General features: G+C 35.7%; 1 protein-coding gene and 1 long non-coding RNA gene across 4 annotated transcripts in view; one reads left to right on the forward strand and one right to left on the reverse strand.

Moving 5' to 3' along the window:
* Nucleotides 1-7,943, reverse strand: part of LOC138816231 (uncharacterized) — a 28,608-nt gene extending 20,665 nt beyond the window's left edge. Inside the window, exon 1 of one of the 2 annotated variants that reach the window (XR_011368595.1) lies at nucleotides 7,741-7,943. This is a non-coding gene — a long non-coding RNA (uncharacterized lncRNA). Of the gene's footprint in view, nucleotides 1-7,535 lie in introns of both variants that reach the window. The other variant, XR_011368594.1, reaches the window with a different exon arrangement.
* Nucleotides 7,944-8,330: 387 nt separating this feature from the next.
* Nucleotides 8,331-19,396, forward strand: part of Smc2 (structural maintenance of chromosomes 2) — a 40,672-nt gene continuing 29,606 nt past the window's right edge. The window contains exons 1-9 of one of the 2 annotated variants that reach the window (XM_070011028.1): nucleotides 8,331-8,410; nucleotides 9,257-9,485; nucleotides 10,050-10,199; nucleotides 11,829-11,951; nucleotides 13,656-13,694; nucleotides 14,661-14,771; nucleotides 15,193-15,237; nucleotides 16,391-16,624; nucleotides 16,762-16,911. In XM_070011028.1, coding sequence (XP_069867129.1) covers nucleotides 9,318-9,485; nucleotides 10,050-10,199; nucleotides 11,829-11,951; nucleotides 13,656-13,694; nucleotides 14,661-14,771; nucleotides 15,193-15,237; nucleotides 16,391-16,624; nucleotides 16,762-16,911 — 1,020 coding nt within the window. In that variant the 5' untranslated portion in view covers nucleotides 8,331-8,410; nucleotides 9,257-9,317. The remainder of the gene's footprint in view (nucleotides 8,411-9,256; nucleotides 9,486-10,049; nucleotides 10,200-11,828; nucleotides 11,952-13,655; nucleotides 13,695-14,660; nucleotides 14,772-15,192; nucleotides 15,238-16,390; nucleotides 16,625-16,761; nucleotides 16,912-19,396) is intronic. The other variant, XM_070011036.1, reaches the window with a different exon arrangement.

Consider the following 19,396-nt stretch of genomic DNA (forward strand, 5'->3'; position numbering starts at 1 on the left):
TTTACCATTACATTTCAGGATGTAGGACACACTAGACTCAGTAATCTAGTCACTGATCAGAAAAGCACAAGTTAAGCCCTATTGTGATAGATAGGGGACATAGGACTCTGAAGTTTTCACCAGCAGTGGAATATTCTATTTCAAAGTGATACCTGCCACTTAGATTAGTAAATGTATGTGTTAGAATTATTCACATAGCCTCACCCAAGATTTTCACAAGATTTTCAAGAAATACAGTTATAATGCGACTGAAAGTGGAAGGACTAGCAATTTTTAATGCTGTTTCTGTCTAGTATCTATGATCCTAAACCCACTTTGGTTCTAAATTAAGATTAATATATGCTCTTAGAATTTTTGAGATATGAAAGTCCTTAAGACATACACGACAAGATATACTTATTTCCATGATTAAATCTGATTTCTTACTCAGAGATAGTTAACTCTTGAAACAGAAATTGTATGCAGTCTAGTCATGACTCTATATGGTTAATTCAAACCTATATTTCTAAATAAGACATTTACGTATATTCTGTTGAGCTTCTGTTGGTCTCATTCAATGTAGTGTTTTTAGGCATGATTGTAGCTAAAAAACATATCCAAGCTACTTGTGTACAGGTCCAGGGAAATAAGGGCTGTCAATTCCAAGTCTCTTTCACTAAAATCAGTCATGATTTGGAATCTAAATAGCACTGCTGAGAAACACTTTTGTTTTACTTTGCTTGTTTTATTTTTAACAATTGAATAACATTTTGCAGGTGAAAAGGCATTTTTCCAGCTCTAGAAATGGTGTCTTATAAGATCAAAACCTCTACTAAACTTCACAGGCTAGCAAAACTGAGAAATCCCCAGTAGGCCAGAAATAATGAGTATGATATAAACAAATTTCAGTAACTACTATAAACTAATAAGGATGCCAGAAACAGCCATATTCTAAGACCCACAATGGCTATTTCTGCTTACATCAGAATGGACCTTCTTGAAGCTACTAAGGCTAATTCTAAATCCTTAAGTAAAAATATTTAATTTCCTCAAAAATCTATTCACTATATATATACTGAGTACTATTCTACACAAATTGTGGACTTAAATTTTTCTTTTTGGATGATATTACTTAATATGTAATTTTCTGATAAAGCTAAAATTTATGAAGATGAAATAGAAAATAATTAAAAGTAAATCATGTAATTTCACAATCATATGTTGTGAAAGAAAGCAATCAAACATGACTTTTAAGTTTTGATGAATGATTGTGCAAATTCATGTAGAAGAATAAGAGTTTCATAAGAACTTCAAATAAAGTATTTGGTTTTAAATAAGCAAAATTCGAGATTGCTGGCAAAATACACAATGTTGATAGGGCAGTTGAACATGGAACTCTGGAGCATAAGGGTGTTTTATACCAGTATGTTGAGTCTTCACTGAAATAAGAATTGCATTAGGGGTAGGAACATTGATAATGAAGCTTGGAATAAAAATAAAAGTCAGTAACTAATGACTGCTCAGGCAGATTTAGATTCTATATATCCAATGTTTTGGGCATTACTATAGATGCCCAAAGGACAGGCTATTCTGAAAGGAACTAGAATTGTTGGAAATGCACATGAAAATTAAAACTACCAAGAAATGAGCAGTAATGTGATCTCATTGATATCTACCTATGAATTGGTAATATTACATAGGATACTAGGAAATATTTATGCATGGAAAATGCTATGTAATTGTTTAATGGTGTCCCAACACAATTTATTTTCATTTTATAATTGCATATTTGTAACTTTATCAAATATGTGCAAATTAGTAATGTATTTTTCAAGACAGTATAATAGGATGGTACTGGATTTAGACTGTGATGGTTAATCTTTGTGGCCAGCTTGATTGGATTAAGAAGCTGCTGGGAGATTATTAGTAAAGCACACTCCTGGATGTATCTGTTAAAATATTTCCAGAGACTATTAGATCTAGAAGTCCCCAACCTAAAGAATAGTTTAATGGATTTATAGACTCAAAATTTGAATAGACTATGAGAAAATAATGGAACTGTGGGAAGTGAGTGGAGGAAGCATCTAGGGCAGGTCCTTGGGCAATATACAGTGACTCCAGCCCTACCAGTTATGTCTCCCCTCTGCTTCTTGGCTGCCACAAGGTGAAGAATCCCCTCTACCACATGTTTTATCCACTATGATCCTGCATTGGCCCAGGAGCAACACAGCTAAGGAGAATAGGCTCAAAGTTTTGAAACTATGAGTCAAAATAAATAATTCCTGCCCTTACCTCATTTCTATCAAGTATCTGGTCACAGCATTAATAAAACTGATGGCATAAGAACTATGATGCAATGACTCCCTTTCAATGGTGTGCTTATTGATTCAATTACTGGAAGACAACCTTCATCTGTCAATAGCCTTGGGGTCTCAGGTGTAGAAACCACTTTTCCAATACCATACCATATCTATCCACATCCAATGACTATGTGGGAATATAAGTACTGGGGCATTTAGGCTTAACGTGGGATCATTCTGTATGGAACTTTACAGAACTAGGACATTAGTCACAGCTCAACAACTTCTGCTCAATTTGCTGTGTCTTCCTCTTTACATATGGTGATGCCTAGGTCAATCCTTAATGAACATCTTGCACCCTAACCTCTAATGGGGTATCTGTTACTCTGAGACTCCCCAATTCAAATCACAAAGACCAGTGTTACTTATCAGATCCATTTATTTACCATATAAATGTATTTGTGAAAATATATCAGCGAAGTTTTTGACACCTCTTCCAAAAGATAAGAGTCTCTACCCTAATCCCTGAGAAACTAGAAGGCCTTTCATCATTGCTTCAATGAAGAAAATGAAGTAACGTAGAAAAGGCTTCTATATGACTTATGACTAATGAGGATAGATGTAAAGGACATATGGCTTCTGCTGGCTACTTCTGGGAAACTCACTCTGGGAGCCATTGGCTGTCATAAAGAAAATCAGCTTCCACAAAGCCAAAGCTGCCATGTAGGAAAAGCAAGTGTAACAATCATAAAGAGAGCTGTGTCTGAGGAGCTCCAACTTTTCTGGCACCCAAATGTTTGAATTATTCCAGACCAGGTACCAAATACATAAATAAAACCTTTGAGGTAACCTCAGTCTCTGCTATCCCGAATCATGACAGACCTAAAGCAAGGATTACCTGAGCCTAGTCAATCCTCAGGTGAGCAAAACAAATAAATTATTGTTTAAAGCCATTGTTTTAAGATGATTTGTTCACAATCATAAATAATTGCAACATTAATTAATTTTACTTTTCTCAGTCTCCATTTTTGTCTACTACATGGGAATAGTTTACTTAAAATCTAAACCCACCTTATTAGCATATTGTGAAAACAGGAAGAGCATATAAAAACTAGCTTTATAAGCTATAAGAGGCATTAGAGGTGCAATTTATTATAATTCTCATCATAAATCCTCATTACCTTGGAACAGATTGCACAGAATGCTAAAAAAGCATAGTTGCTAATCTCAGAGAGTAATGATATTAGTTCTCAGTTTACAATAAACTGTCCTAGACACAAAAATATAAATAGAAGGATCTGGAATGGAAAAGGTGGGATGGAAAACAAAGGGATTAAAAAGTAATAATGTTTTATTTGTCTTTCTTGATCTTGTCCCTTCTGTGTAGCTCAGAACAAAAGCTATTTTTCAATATTTGTACAAAGCACATTGTCCTTTCCAGTTTTAAACACAGACTCGCTACTTAATTCCCTTTTTACACTCATTGCCCCAATACCTTGTTTTTGTTCTGACATATACACTTCGAATATCTATGCCTCCAACTAGATATATCTATATCTCCACTAAACACCTTTTAAATGAATAAAATCAGATTTTTTTCATAGTTGTGTCCTGAACATGCTTTTTCTTCCATTATTATTCCTAAAGCTTTAGTAAAGGAGAGTTTACAAGTTCCATTCTTGACTTGCCTTCAGAGATTTAACTAGATTAGACCATTTCAATTTCTTCCCAGTTCTTTTGTCTCACATTCTTTAACTCCAAACCTACAGATGGTTGAAGTATGCATGGTAGCTTTGGTTCTAATTGTTGAGAAACTTCACCCAGGGCAAAGTCAATGCAAGAGTCCAGGATGTCATGTCTAACTGTTCTTTTCCTAGCAGAAATCTTCCTCACAGGAACAGCCTCCAATTCTGTCTTCAGTTTTTTCAGGGAAGCAATTTCTTAGCAATTAAAATTATTTGTACATAAATTTTATTTTTTCATTTGATCTTAAATTACTCGAGGTAAAAAGTAAATTTGGGAAAATCACTAGAAGTCTTAATTTCTCCATTTGCAAAAGGAGTGGCTATAGTTCTTGAAGGGCCCTTTCATCAACAGATCTTGGTAATTTTATGTGAGTTAGCTCAAAGTGATAGAATGTCATGATTTCAGAAAGGCTTAGAATACCTTATATGTGGTTTTCATATTAGTTCACTAGCAGATATCTTTTTGGCTACTGTCAGGTAAAATAATTGCTCTGGAAGAGAGGGCAAGAATATCACAGAGTAAACAAGGAAATTTCACGAAAGCCATCATCAGGAACTCAGAGGGCAATTTGACTTAAAGTAGCTTGGATTTTAAAAGAAAAACGGAATATGCAATATGTTTTCTCATTTGCTTCCTGCATCATCTTTAAACATGCACACTATATCTCTTCAAAGATTTTACCCTAAATAGGAAACATATTGCACAGCTTGATCTGTAATTTAAATCACAATTAAGCTTCCAGGTAAAATGTATCTTCATCATAAATCTGCTAGGAATCCCCCAGTGTTCTGTTAAATTCCCTTACCCTCTTAAACAGCATGACCTAAGTTTTATTTTCCCTAAACACAAAATGCTGAATTATAGCTTATTTATGAGTTTCATGAATAAGACTAATTTGATTGCCATTTACAGAGAAATTCTCACTAGGTTATTATACTGTTTGATCCTATTAACTAATAAAAAATATACAAACTAAAAATTACTCCAAATTAGTCATCCAAGCATAGTTGCTGGCAGCATTTTTTAAATATAAGAAGCCATTATCTAGAACTAATAAAAACATTCTCTCCTGTCTCCCTGCTAAGCAGTACTGCCTATGCTAAATCCAGTCTATCTTTTGTAAGCATTTCCACATCCACCCTTTTAGCCTGTTATGGTTTCATTCCTAATATTCGTGGTCCTTCCACTAAAAATTCATTCCCCTTAAGCAGGGCTTATAGTAGATGTTTGTGTTCTTTACCTATACCTGGCTACTCACTATATCCAACCTTGAATGAGTATCCAAGCACTTGGTGAAATCAGTCAACTGGGATTTCAATGACTTGAAGTGTTCAGGAATCACATGGGAAAAACAATTACTTCATTTATTAAGACTGGTGGCTACTCCAAGAGGTGTGTATAATTAGTTATGGTTCAAATCATTAACACAAAAACGGATATCAAGTATAAGATGCATAAAGCAATAAAATGTAAAGCTATTGTCCACTGACATTGTAAACACTCAACCACTTGTTCAATGAGTAGATGATGGACTTTAGTCAGTCACAGCTCTGATCTATACAAGGCAGATATGTGATTCTTTTGAACTACCATTCAACCAACAGGATGGTAGAAATACAATATTCAAATTGTAGTGCTACTCAATTCCATTTAAACATAAACATTTTCTATCATTAGTAATTCATCTCTTTGGATACAAAAATTCTCCCTCAATGAAATGCATCGCCCTTTCCTTCTTTCTGTGAGCCCTTTTATTTCTTCTTCTGTCCTAAGTTCCAGAGAGAGAGAATTCACTCAGGACTCTACAAGATCTACTTTAGCATCCTAAAATTACCAGAGTACATTCAGGAAAAGATCCCTCCTAATGCCCTAAAGAACAGACGACCAAATCTTTTTCCTAGGTTCTACTTTATACTTTTACCTGTGTCTCTGCTGGTGCTGTTGCTTCCCATTAGTAACTAAGATTCCACTAGCTCAGTAGATTTCTGCATGGCTTTGCAACTGCTGAACTTTTCCAAATCTTTTGACTTGTAGTAATGAAACAAAAATAGTGGTCTATTTATATACTATCTACTCTATATCTTTGTTTTTAATTCACTCCAAATTCGGGAGCTATTGTTAACTTTATGCCTTCATGTTTTTTACTTTCCCGTTGTGATGGCAGAAGACAGAATCATCAGCTTTCTCTGAACAGTATTTTAGCAGAAATTCCAGTGTTTCTGGCATGCATCAAGACTAAAACTGACAAGGATCTTTACCTTTATGAACAATATTAATAAATAGTCTTAATAGGAATAGTTAGAAACTTAAAAGTCCTAATCTATTAGAGGTATATTGAAACATAAATTTTCATTCATTTGTCCTAAGGATATCACCTAGTAATTGGTCTATAAAAGTAGCTGCAAAGGCTAATGATGTCTGCCTGAATGCTTACATTTTTTTCTTAACAAAGTATATAAAACCCACATTTGGATTTGTTGACAAATTAAATATTTTTTTTAATTTAGAAGGTAAACCCATATCTGGGGGTGTGTCTTCTTAGAATTCCAGTCTCACACACACACACACACACACACACACACACACACACACACACAAAGTGATCAAAAGAAGACAAAGAGGGAACACAGGAATCAAGGCAGATAAAATATTTGCTTAATCACATGTTAACCCCTGGCTGTTACCATGGGAAGAGTGGATGGCATATCAGAGTACATAACTTAAATCCTTATATTGAGAAATATTTTCAAAACATAGACCCATTCTTGATTATTTTAAACTGGTTCACATTGCTGCAATAATCCTAGTTAACAAGCCACTTTTAAGATACATATTCAACTCTATGAACTAAGAACGTCTTCTCAAACTTCAGTTTGAAATTCTATCCCCCAGAATACTTGTATTAGTAGGTAGGATCTTTGTAGAGATTATGGGAATTAGTCAGCCTTTATAACATAAGCCTAGTGTGTCTCAGCCCTCTCACCTACAAGGACATAGCCAAGTGCTACCTACTAACTAGAAAGCAGTCCTCATCAGTTATTGCCTCTACTTGGACTTCTCAGACAGTGGATCTGTGAAGAATAAATTTCTATTTTTTTAATACTGTAGTCTGTAGGATTGGTGTCACTTTTTTAAGTTATATTTTTATTATTGTAAGTATTTGTACAGAGTTTACTGCATCTTGACCACTATCACCCCTTTCATCGTTCTCCCTTATCCCTCCCCACCAAACCCTTGGCTTCACGTTTGGATAGCTCATCAATGGTAGCATAACATCCATGTTAAACTTCAAGCTATTCCTAAGTCCTTAATGTCAATGTCCTCAAAGGCCAGTAAATCTAACATTTCTCTTCGTCTAAGGAAACGATAGCAGATACCAGGGTCACTTTGGACTAGTACTGGGTTCTCCACAAGACCCCGGCAGGATTTTGTTGAAAGACAAAACCCGGTGGTTCAGAGAGAGGCAGGGATCAGACCTAGCCCTCCGTCCGCTAACTCAAGTTGCTTCACCTTGGCCACTCGGCTTTCCCGTCTAGGCAATGAGCACAACAGCCAGGATTTCCTAGAGTCCAATGAAGCTGGGGTTCGTTTCGTTTTTTTAGGCCCAAGGAACAAACACAGCCGGACACAGTCAAGAAATGGAAAGTGCAACGGTGGGCTGCGGCCGCTGCCATCAGGGAGGGGGCCCGACGCTGCGTGCCCAGCTCCTAGTTACCTGCCCCGCAGAGCTTTTCCTCCAGGCCGAGACCCGCGGCTAGCGGCGGCTACCGAGGTCTCCACCGGGGAAAGGCGTCCTAGCCAGGCCGCCCGGGGCCGCAGCCCCGGGAACCCAACGCCTGCTTAGCTCAAAAGTACAGTTTCGAGAAGACAGACGCTTTTAGCACAGAGAACACTAGAAGTAGCTTTGGTCGGCCCGCCACCTCGACTGGCCTGAGGAGACACACGCAGGTCCCGCAGGCCTCGCTCCGCCCTCCCGAAGGCCGGGTCTGCCGAGCCCAGCCCGCGGCCGGAAGGGGCCTGAGGCGTGGAGGGGCGGCAGCCGCGCAAGGAGACTTGGTGCTGTCCAAAGCGTGCCTGACGCCAATGTCAATATGTACCACCTTCTCCTTCACTTCCCATGCGGGAAGCTGTATTCTAGGAGCGTCCAGGATTGACACTCTTTTGCCCATCACACAACCATCTCCTTGATGTTCCTCTCGGTAGGTTAAAAATGAAACTCAACAATTAGGCATCGGATAGGCACCAGCGGAGGAAATTAGCCGCTGAGGCGGGGTCCTTCGCTCGCGCCTAAATTCAAAGGAATAAATAGTTCCGGCGCGGCTGCTGCGAGTGGCGCTAGTCCGTAGCCGGTATGGTGGGAAGTGCTTCCTAGTTCCCCTAGCAAGGTACAGTTGGTCCTTTCTTGGCCTTTATGACTGGGAGGAACTCTGGGGACTCCTCAGGCACAGGCAGCCCGAAGCAGCACCATGGCGGCCACACAAGTAGCCAGTTGGGCCTGTCCGGGTATCCTCGCGGGAGATGGGTGACAGGTGGACGGGAGGCTCAGAGGAACCTGGAGGGGAATCTGTAGGAATTTAATAGTTCAAGAAGTGCGGAAAGGAAGGCGTCGGGAAGCAAGGGAAGAGTTCGGGTAAAGCCAAGAGGCAGGAGCATATGTGATGCATTCTATGTCGTTAATAAGTATTTGATCATTCTTCCAGCCCTCAGTCAGGCACTGTTCGAAGGGGATCCCAGCCATGGAAGCGAGTAAAGATCTTTCAGGAACTTAACCTTGTGATGAGTTGGACAAATAAGTGTTGTTCAGTGGCAACTTAAGATTCCTTGAAGAAAGCCGAGATAGATGGGTAGAATTGCTCTTTTACATAAGGAAGTCAGGAGGTACCTCAATAAGGTGACATTTGTGTATACAAAGGAATAAAAGATGCAGTGAATGAACCATGCCAGTATATGATGCACCTTGTGGGCAAAGGGAATGGGATGTAAAGTCAGGAATAGTCTTTGTTAGCTATAGGGTGAATGTAGAAGGCAAGCTTGGGAAAGGAGGTATACATGGTGATAGAGTTAGGACTTCCAGATTAGCTTCCAAGTAGTGTCGAAGTCTTGGGTATTTTCAAATAGGTGGAAGATAACTTTAAGGTAGTTTAACAGTTGGCTGCTTAATTTCTATTGTTGCAATTCCTGTTACAGTGCCTCATGATTACTCTGATTTCAGACTGACATTTCACCCACAGATCTGGCTTGTGCTTTTCTCCATACCTAGCAGAGGTCTACTGATCCAAGACAGTATCCAAAATGCATATTAAGTCAATAGTTCTTGAGGGTTTCAAGTCTTATGCTCAGAGAACTGAAGTCAATGGTTTTGACCCTCTCTTCAATGCTATTACTGGTTTGAATGGTAGTGGGAAATCCAACATTTTGGACTCCATCTGTTTTTTGCTAGGCATCTCCAACCTAACTCAGGTAAAGTATAAACATTCTGATTTCTGTGACTTGAAGCTTAGTGAAGAATTCCTCACTAAGCTATTGCCAATATTTTCTTCATTTTATTTTTCAACTTTATATCATTTATGGCATACCTCTGTATGATCATTTCAGGAAGTTATTCTTTCTGTTAAATAAGAAAATAGGAACTTAGAAGTGTTGCCTAAGGTTCACCCTGAAAAGTGTTTGGGAATAACACCCATCCTCAAGTATTGTGAGTTTAAGGCAGTTTCCCAGTTTGTACCCTCTCCCTTTTCCATTATATTGTTTAAGACATATTAGTGTATTGGATAATAGTGGAACTCATAGGCACTACGATTTCCCTTAAATCTTGCAAATTAACAATCCAGTTGAAGACAAAAGCACTCACTAGAGGTTGATATTATCTGGACAGCACATTCAACCTACATGCCCTTACTGACTTAACAATTGCTATTTGAGTGGGATTTCTAATGGCAAAAAGCCCATTTTAGTGCTACACTGAGCAATATAGGGTTTGTAGTTGGTTAATGTTTATTTACTTATTTACTTACTTATTTTTAGGTTCGGGCTTCTAATTTACAAGATTTAGTTTATAAAAATGGGCAGGCTGGAATTACCAAAGCGTCAGTGTCAATCACTTTTGATAATTCAGACAAAAAACAAAGCCCCTTAGGATTTGAAGCTCATGATGAGATCACAGTAACAAGACAGGTGAGTGTCTATAAATATTTGGTTGCCCTTAGAATTTTCATATCTGATTTGTTGTTTGGCAGTATGGCTTTGCAAAAAGTAGGAGGGTCCTTAATGTATCTTTCTTCTACACTCATGCACTGCATAATCATGTTTCAGTCAATACCAAACTGCATGTATTATAGGGCTCACATAAATACTCTGGTTGGAATTTTGAGTGATTGATTTTTCAGAACATATACCTTATTGTTAAGTAATGGATGACTATTAAAAATTTTGACCATACAGTTGATATTTTAAACTAAGAGGATTGGAATAGATATGGAAAGTCACCTATCTAGTATAAGCACTTGACTCTTAAACCATACTTGAGAATGTTCCTTGACTGTGTTAAATACTTCCAGTAATGTTGTTCTTGCTGTCTTCTGAGATAGCCTATTCTCCTTGGGGGCAGATCTTATTAAAAAGGTTCTCTTAAGAGATTCATCCTAAATCTACTGTCTTAAAGTTTTGTACATTAATTCTGATTCTCTTGAAAATACCAGGACCAAATCTCACCGTATTTGTTTCTAATTCCTTCACTTGCCTGGCACACCAAGTATCTGTTAGTCTCCCCTCCTCCCTTCTGTTTGTGCATGGCACCTCAAATTAAGCATTCTAGAATTGGTCTAAAAATAAAACTAAGCAATTTTAATACCTCATTCATTTTAGATACTAACATTTTTCCCAGTTCAGCATTCATAATATGTGGTAGATTTATCAACAGATTTACTTGAAACCATTTTAAATTTTATGTATATTAGCCATTTTACTGACATTTCTGTATCTATGCAGGTTTTTTTAAACCAATAAGGCCTTTAGTTGTCTTTAAACTTTTTCTTATATTTAGATTACATTTTTCAGCTTGTAAACGTTCTATTTAATCCCATTCTCTATCTTAGTATTATGTCACTTACACATAATTGTCTCATAAAAGTTTCTGATAAAAATAATGTTGCATAGAATAGGACAGAGTCCTATTCTCTTATTGGCACCCATCAAATACTCACCCTTTAAAATGGTTCATAAGTCTCTTTCTGATCTACCAATTTTGTTCAAGACTACTTTTACTAATATATTTTTCAATCTTTCTGAAATTACTTACGCTCATATTAGAGTTGTTGTTGAAGTATGGATAAGAGTCCTAACCATTCAATAACTTATATGCTGCAATAAAACCTGAACAAGTCAGAGTATGGCATGTCTTGTTCTTAATAAACCCGTGCTGAAGTTCCTTTGCTCTTTTAAGTGGTCAGAAGTCATATCCATTCCTTTTTTACCTTTGAGTGGAAAAATTGCAGATGAGGAAAGGCAAAGGCATGTTATCCATACTTGGAAACATAGAGCTAGAATCAATCTTTGAGACCTAATCCAATGCAGGGAAGATTAGGAGGCTTATATGTGATTGTATAACACATTAGCAAAATTACTTGAGTATGTCTCAACTGGAATTAGTATTCTCTTTGACCTTTCTACCATTGTTGACTCAGAATTGGTTTTGTTTACTGTTAATTGGAAAGAACAAATAAATACAGATAATAGACTTTTATTCATAATTTTAACATCAGATGTGCATGCAAATTTATATTTTTTTTAATACTTCCTTTTTAGGTGGTTATTGGTGGGAGAAATAAATATTTAATCAATGGAGTAAATGCAAACAACACTAGAGTACAGGATCTGTTCTGTTCTGTTGGCCTGAATGTTAACAATCCTCACTTTCTCATCATGCAGGTATTTTGTTTAGGTCTTTCTATGTCTTCATAATAGTACTGGGGCTTTATCCTTATGCTCTTGCATGGCTTTTTTATTGAGGCTGATATTCCTTCAGTGGAGCTATGCTTCCAGTTCTTGCCTTTTTCTGATTAATTGAAGGTAAGCTTCTCAACCTTTTCTACTGAGGCTGGCTTTGAACGGAGATCCTCAGATGTGAGTCTCCTGAGTAGATAGAGCTATAGTTGTGAATCCAGTACTCCACAAACTTTTAACGTCATTTTTCAAGTTAATACAATAGAATTTTTTTTTAATTTTTTTTAAATTTATGTTTCCATTTTCTGAATTTATTTTCTGTTATGCTTAGTTCATGTACCTTTTAAGAAATATGATTAAGCTGTATTAATTTCTGTATCATATGCATTTACATTTTTTAAATAAGTAATTTTCTTTGATTTATTCTATTATTATAAGCATAATGCATACAGAATTTGCAAATATTCCATATATATTAGTCACTTTTTTTGTCACTGTAACAAAATACTTGAAAATAGCAACTTGAAGGAGGAAAGATTTATTTTGACTCTTTCAAAGTTTTCAGTCTGTGATTGTCTGGCTCTGTTGCTATGTGCTGGAAGCCAGGCTAAAACATGGTACAGCAGTGGCTGTACCATTGAATCTAGGAGGTCGGAAAAGGAAGAGGCAGAGAAGTAGGGGACAAAATAAACCTTTCAAGGATGTATTCTCAGCTATCCACTGCCTCTAGTCAGGCCCTGCCTTTCATAGTAACCACCCTTTCCCCATAGTCATCCGTTAGGAATCTATCAGTGATTTAATCAGCTGACAGACTAGGTCAGTACTTTCCTTTTCTAGTCACTTCCTGAAACCTTAACCTCTGAATAGTGCTTTAAGTACTAGGCCTTAAATAAGTAGATTTCATATCCAAGCCATAATATCAATATCTTTTAAATTACTGGACTCTAAAACATTTTAATGTTTCAAGGATAAAAGTATGAATAATTTCCTTTAAAGACATGAAAAAGAAAAGTAAAGGCTGATGTCTTGAATTATTTTATTTGATACCTCCTTCTGTTGGAGAGAGTCGCTGCAAGGTCAAAGGCAGGGTCTGCAAAGGACTCTAGGGAATAAGAGAAATTTTTTGGTTCTTGAAACTGGTGGTTGGAAAGGCTAAACCAAGACAGAAGAAGCATGCCATAGGCATAGAGTGAGAATTATATCATGCTATGACAAAAATGCAAGAGAGCAAGGGGGGGGCTGAACTTGCTTTTATAGTAGACCCACTAACTTATAACTGATATAATCCCATTATCATGGATTTCTTCATGAGTAGAGGCATCATGACTTACTCACCTCTTACTAAGGACTACTTTCTGACACTACCTCCTGGCCTTGTGATTAAGTTTCCAACAAAAACTTTGAAGAATATATTCAAATTATAGTGTGCCAGAATAAATACCTACTTATTATATCCTGTACATATATATGTAAGCATGTATAAAATATATATGAATATTATGTTAGATATTAAATTTTATTGCTCTTATTAATGTTAAATATGATACATAATATAAAATATAAATATATTTACCTGTTTTAGCTTTACTAGTACATGTTAACATTGTTTTAGAAAAATAGTCTGATTGTTTCACTTTCTAAATTGTATTGTTTAATAAATGGCAATATTTGCTATTATTTTATTTTTAGGGTCGAATTACAAAAGTCTTAAATATGAAACCTCCTGAGGTAAGTATATTATTTATGTACAGTAAAATAACTAACATAGATACTATTTTAAATCTATCATTTTTAAAAATTGTTTCTTACATTAAAATCCTTAGAAACATTGTTTGACAATAATTAGTAAGAAATTAGAAAATAGTTCAATATTTAATATTATGTCCAATACTAAATGAAATTTTTACTGTTTAATTCATCCTTACTCAACAGATGGATCTTGTCAGGAATAATCTGTATAGAAAATCTTTTCCTGACAAAAGATTTGTGTTAAAATAGTTCATTTCATAGAATAGGTTACTGGAAGCATTGGGGCTTCATTTTCTTTTGGAACCACATTGATAGTAGTTGGTATGAAGGAATGAATATTTCTTTACATGAATAAAGCCTCTTTAAATGTATCTATGGCAAACTGCTAGTTAGATTGATATTGATACAACTACTCTTTGAATAAGGTCATTTAAACATGCCCATGTTATAAAATTATCATTGATTAATACTTCTTTCTTTTACATCCATTATTTTGCTTATTCTTTAGCAGTGCTATGAGGCATTATCCATACTAAAAACTGAGATACAAAGAAAAGGAAACCTACCTGCCTGAAGTTTTACTGCATGAGCCACAGTTTCTAATGTTATGCCACAGAAAGAATTTTAAAATTCCAAAAAAAGAGCAGAATAGGGCAGCATTTTCTTTGCCCTTTTTATATTTGTATTTGAATGGAAATAGGAATCCTTTGCTTCAATTATAGAAGAAAAAAACTTAAGGAACTTACTATTGCAGAAGAGCAAGGATGCCAAATACATGTCTTGAATATAAGGATTGTAGCTAATGTGTGTACATATATCTATTTAACTTCTATGTTCTTTGGGATTATTAGGAAGAAGATCTAAGCAAGGTCAATCTGTCAACTATATCATGTAAATTACTATGAGAAATATTAACTTACATTCTTAATACAATTGTCATTCTAGATTTTATCCATGATAGAAGAAGCTGCTGGAACTAGAATGTATGAATACAAAAAAATAGCAGCCCAGAAAACAATAGAAAAAAAGGAAGCTAAGCTGAAAGAAATAAAATCGGTAATGTAACTTACCTAAAACATAGTTGGTGGGGCTGAGAAGGTGGTTCAGTGGTAGAGCGCTTGCCTTGCAGGCCTGAGGCCCTGGGTTCGATTCCTCAGCATCACATAAGCAAAAAGAAAAAAGCCGGAAGTGGCGCTGTGGCTCAAGTGGTAGAGCGCTAGCCTTGAGCTGAAGAGCTGAGGGACAGCGCCCAAGCCCAGAGTTTAGGACTCACGACCAGACCAAAAAATAAAATAAAAATAAATAAATAAATAAAACATAGTTGGTAAAGAAAGTAATTTTTCATTTAGATTAGAGTTTATAAACAAGGAAAAATTTCCCTCAGTGCATTTTTCCATAGTTACCCATGTAACTTTTTTTTTTAATTTTTAAATTGTATTTGATAGACTGCAAATAACAGTTTTCCTTTATTTTTTAGATACTTGAAGAAGAGATTACTCCAACCATTCAGAAATTGAAAGAGGTAGGCATTTGTGACAACAATCAGGATGGCCTTCAAAATTGGTGATACGTCCCAGATCATGCAAATAGGAATGAAGTGTCTACCATTTTCTGGGAATTATACTCTATTATGAACTGAGTTCATTGTGGTACTCCATAATTTGACCTTCTGCTTGTAAAGGATATGTGCTTACTCCTAGTAATTTTGAAGAATAAATTTAGATATTCTACAAAAAGAAGCAAGTCGAATTTTCCTGGATAGTTAAAATTGGAACTGATTGGAACAACATATCTTAAAGATTAGAGTGGGTTACTTCTAAGATAATGGAGTTATTTGTCTGACTGTCTCTGTTAAGACATTTTATACATGAAAAGTATTGAAATAGGATTGTTTTCTCTATAATATTTATTGTTCCAACAGTAACGAGACTTTGGTAATGTCTCATTGAAAGAATGCATTTGTAAAATATGTTGCCTTAAAAGGAACTCATAAAGGAATTTATTGATTGGCCATTAAAATTTAGAATTAAGTGTTCTTCTGCAGCTACATAGAAGTATAAATGATACTGGAAATGCTGAAATATTGACCTTGAAGATACTCCCTTTAAGTGCACGATTACATAGAAAACACTAGATCAGTTCAAATTTAGCTTTCAAACCTGATTTTACTACATTTTTTTCTAAATCTGGAAATGGACTGGTTATCGCAGTTTGTTGTTTTATCTGCAAATTAAGGAATTTAGTTGTTACTTTGTCTGCTTTATGTTGGCCTTTATGGATATCAACTTTGATAATATATGAAAAAAATTAGTAGGCATACCTGAAAGAATGTTAAGTAGACATCATGGTAATATTGCTACAGAATGCATTCAGTAGGATATCCCTGGCAGTTTAAATTGTCTTCATAGACTCCTTTATTGCCACTTTATGACCAGGATTCCTTATTTAATTCCAACTGCCTGATAAGAACCCATATAGTTTTCACTATAGTTATAGTCATCACATAGTTATCTGATAAGTATCTGACTTGCCTAAGTCCTCATATTAAAGTTTCCAAAAATTTTAAATTACATAATTATTTAAGATAAAATCTAGTATATAAAAAAATTGATACATATTGGAAGTCTGTTTAACAGTATATATTTTGTGTTATTTATTGTTGTCTTCTATTTCAGGAAAGATCTTCCTATTTGGAGTACCAAAAAGTAATGAGAGAAATAGAACATTTGAGTCGTTTATATATTGCTTATCAGTTTTTACTGGCTGAAGATACCAAAGATCGCTCAGCTGGGGAATTAAAAGAAATGCAGGATAAAGTTACACAGCTTCAAGAAAAATTATCTGAAAATGATAAAAAAATAAAGACACTTAATCATGAAATAGAAGAGCTGGAGAAAAGTAAAGATAAGGTTAGAATAACTTAGAACTAATAATGTAATTTGAGAAAAATACACAACTTCTTTTAATTCACAGGATATTGCAATATATAGAAATAGAAGAAAATTACAACCTGAACATATTTTAATTTATGTGCATTTGGTCATAGGAAATTGGAGGCATACTCCGATCTTTAGAAGACGCTCTTACAGAGGCTCAGAGAGTTAATACTAAATCTCAAAGTGCTTTTGACCTTAAGAAGAAAAATCTAGCAAGTGAAGAAAATAAACGCAAAGAGCTAGAAAAAAATATGATTGAGGTAAGCACATAAGAACCTTAATTTCTGCTCATACATTCTATTGATACCTAGTGAGTGTGTACTATGGACTAATACCATTTTGTGGGTTAGTAAAATGGTCAAAAGTATGCTTTGAGGGCCCTGTTAAGGAAATGGGTAGGGGAGTGAAATATGTAACATATTATACAGTAATACCTAATGGAGAAAAAAAATAAAGGAGATTTAGAGGAAGAATAATACTTTTAAGATTTAAAATTGGGTAGCTTTTGATGTATACAGTTGTATCAGCTAAAGTGGCAAATATGAAGAACCAATTTGAGTGATGAAAATAAATACAGTATGAACGTAATAGGTTTATGGTGCCTGTTAAACCTCTTGAGTGGTGATCTTAATTACACAGGTACCTAAATGGATATTAAATACAGATTTAAGGTCATGAGTAAGTTCATGAGATATATAAAATTATCAAGGATAGAGTATATAACAGAGGTCTGAAGTTTGAGTCCTACCATAATTCATCATGTATTAGGAAGGGGAAATGAGAATGAGCAAGGATACTGAGGATATGAGGAAAATCATACCAGTAATTATAGAGGCTAAGGGAACATATTTTAAGAAGAAGTAGCATTATAAAAGAGTGTTTCTATACTCATAATATGATATTAAAAATATGATTGAATATAATTTCTCAAGTTTTCTGAAAGGGATAAAGAAAAACAATATTGAAAAGTATTTTCATTTGCCTTTACTTGGAATAAATAACATAAAAACACAATAGAAATAATATTTGTGATTCAAATGACAGATGGGAGAATTGCTGTAGCAGAGGCCCTCAGAAGATATGCAGGATAGGAACAAAGGTACAGTTAAAGGAGGTAGCCTTTGCAAGGGGTGGTAGCAACAGGTAATTGATAGTAACAGGAGTCCAGTATATAACCCAATGTCCAATGCAAGTAGATGAATGGGTTGGTATGCGATAGAGCCTTCAGGGATTTTTTTCTTTGAGGAAGAATCTGCTGTGTAAATGAAATAAGTATTTGCCTTAAAAAAGTTACTAACTTCATAAAACTAAAGTATCTCTCCATACTATCCTATGAAACATTTTTTTCAAGAAATAAAATTGACTTAAACATTGTAGTGAACATTTAAACAAAACATTAAAGCATGAATATGACATGCATGACAGTTTCTGCTATGGCACACAGCAGATGAAATCAGTTTGTCATTTTTTTTATAGTCCGGTTAATAACATTATGTGTTGCTTCTTTGGTTTTTGGCTGGCTTTTTCCCCTCCTTTTTCTTGGCAAGCCCTCAGAGTTACTGATTGTCTTTTTTTGTTTCCTTTCCTGCGTCCTTTAACATTTGATGTTTTAGTGTTATCATATCCAAGCTAGCACACAGACATATTGTATTTATATTACTTTTTAGGTTCTCACATAAACCTGTAGCTTCTAATACTTTCTGAATTTTCACACTTTCAAAATCAATGAGGCTTAACTCTTTCTTTGAAATAATTGAATCAGTTTCACTGTGTGCTGGTTATTTGACTGAGTCCAGTAAAAAAAGACATACTTTTGAACAAAGTATTACGTAACATAGATTTACATAGTTAACAAAATGTAGACTGTTGTGAGCTAGTAGTTACCAGTGGCTCAGGAAAGCTTCCCAAAACAGATGGAAGTTCATAGTTAAGGGACCTCAGAAAGCAAACAGCCCTGAATTTTGTACACTAGGATGATAATGAGATATTGGCCTAAATAATTGTCAGGGTAGAGAAAGACTAGAACAAAGCCCTGACTATTCCAGGGAGTTCTAACTCATTGGCAGTTTTTTGCAGGGAGGAGGGTGTGTACTAGGGCTTGAACTCAGTGCCTGGGCACTAACACTGAGATACTTTTGCTCAACACTAGCCCCCACCTCCTTTTCTAGTTTTCTGGGTTAATTGGAGATAAGAGTCTCACAGGCTTTTCTGCCTGGGCTGGCTTTGGATTGATTCTCATATGTCAGCCTTCTGAGTAGCTGGGATTACAGGTGTGAGTCACCAGTGCCCAGCTCCCTTATTCTTTTTGTTTTGTTTTGTCTTTTATTGTAAAAATCATGTACAGAGGGGTTACAGTTACATGAGTAAGGTAATGAGTACGTTTCCTATTGAGTATGGTTACCTCCTCCTTTGTTTTTCCCCTACTACCCCTTCCTTCCCTACCTCCTCACCTCCCCCCACCCCCCCCCAAGTTGTAAAGTTCATTTTTAGCATAGTGTCTTGAACATCTCATTGTTACAATGGGTCAACGTGTATCCTTGTTTCAGCATTTTGTTATTTCCCTTCCCCTCCTCAAATTAGAAAAATGTATATTTTGTTTTTTTGGTTGATAATAGGGATCAAACTCTGGGCCTGGATGCTGTCCCTTAGCTCTTCAGCTCAAGGCTAGCGCTCTACCACTTGAGCTACAGTTCCACTTCCAGTTTTCAGGTGGTTAATTGGAGATAAGAATCTGATTGACTTTCC

The sequence above is a fragment of the Dipodomys merriami genome, unplaced genomic scaffold, assembly GCF_024711535.1.
Source record: "Dipodomys merriami isolate MVZ:Mamm:240054 unplaced genomic scaffold, mDipMer1.0.p SCAF_11, whole genome shotgun sequence".
NCBI classification, from domain to species: Eukaryota; Metazoa; Chordata; class Mammalia; order Rodentia; family Heteromyidae; genus Dipodomys; species Dipodomys merriami.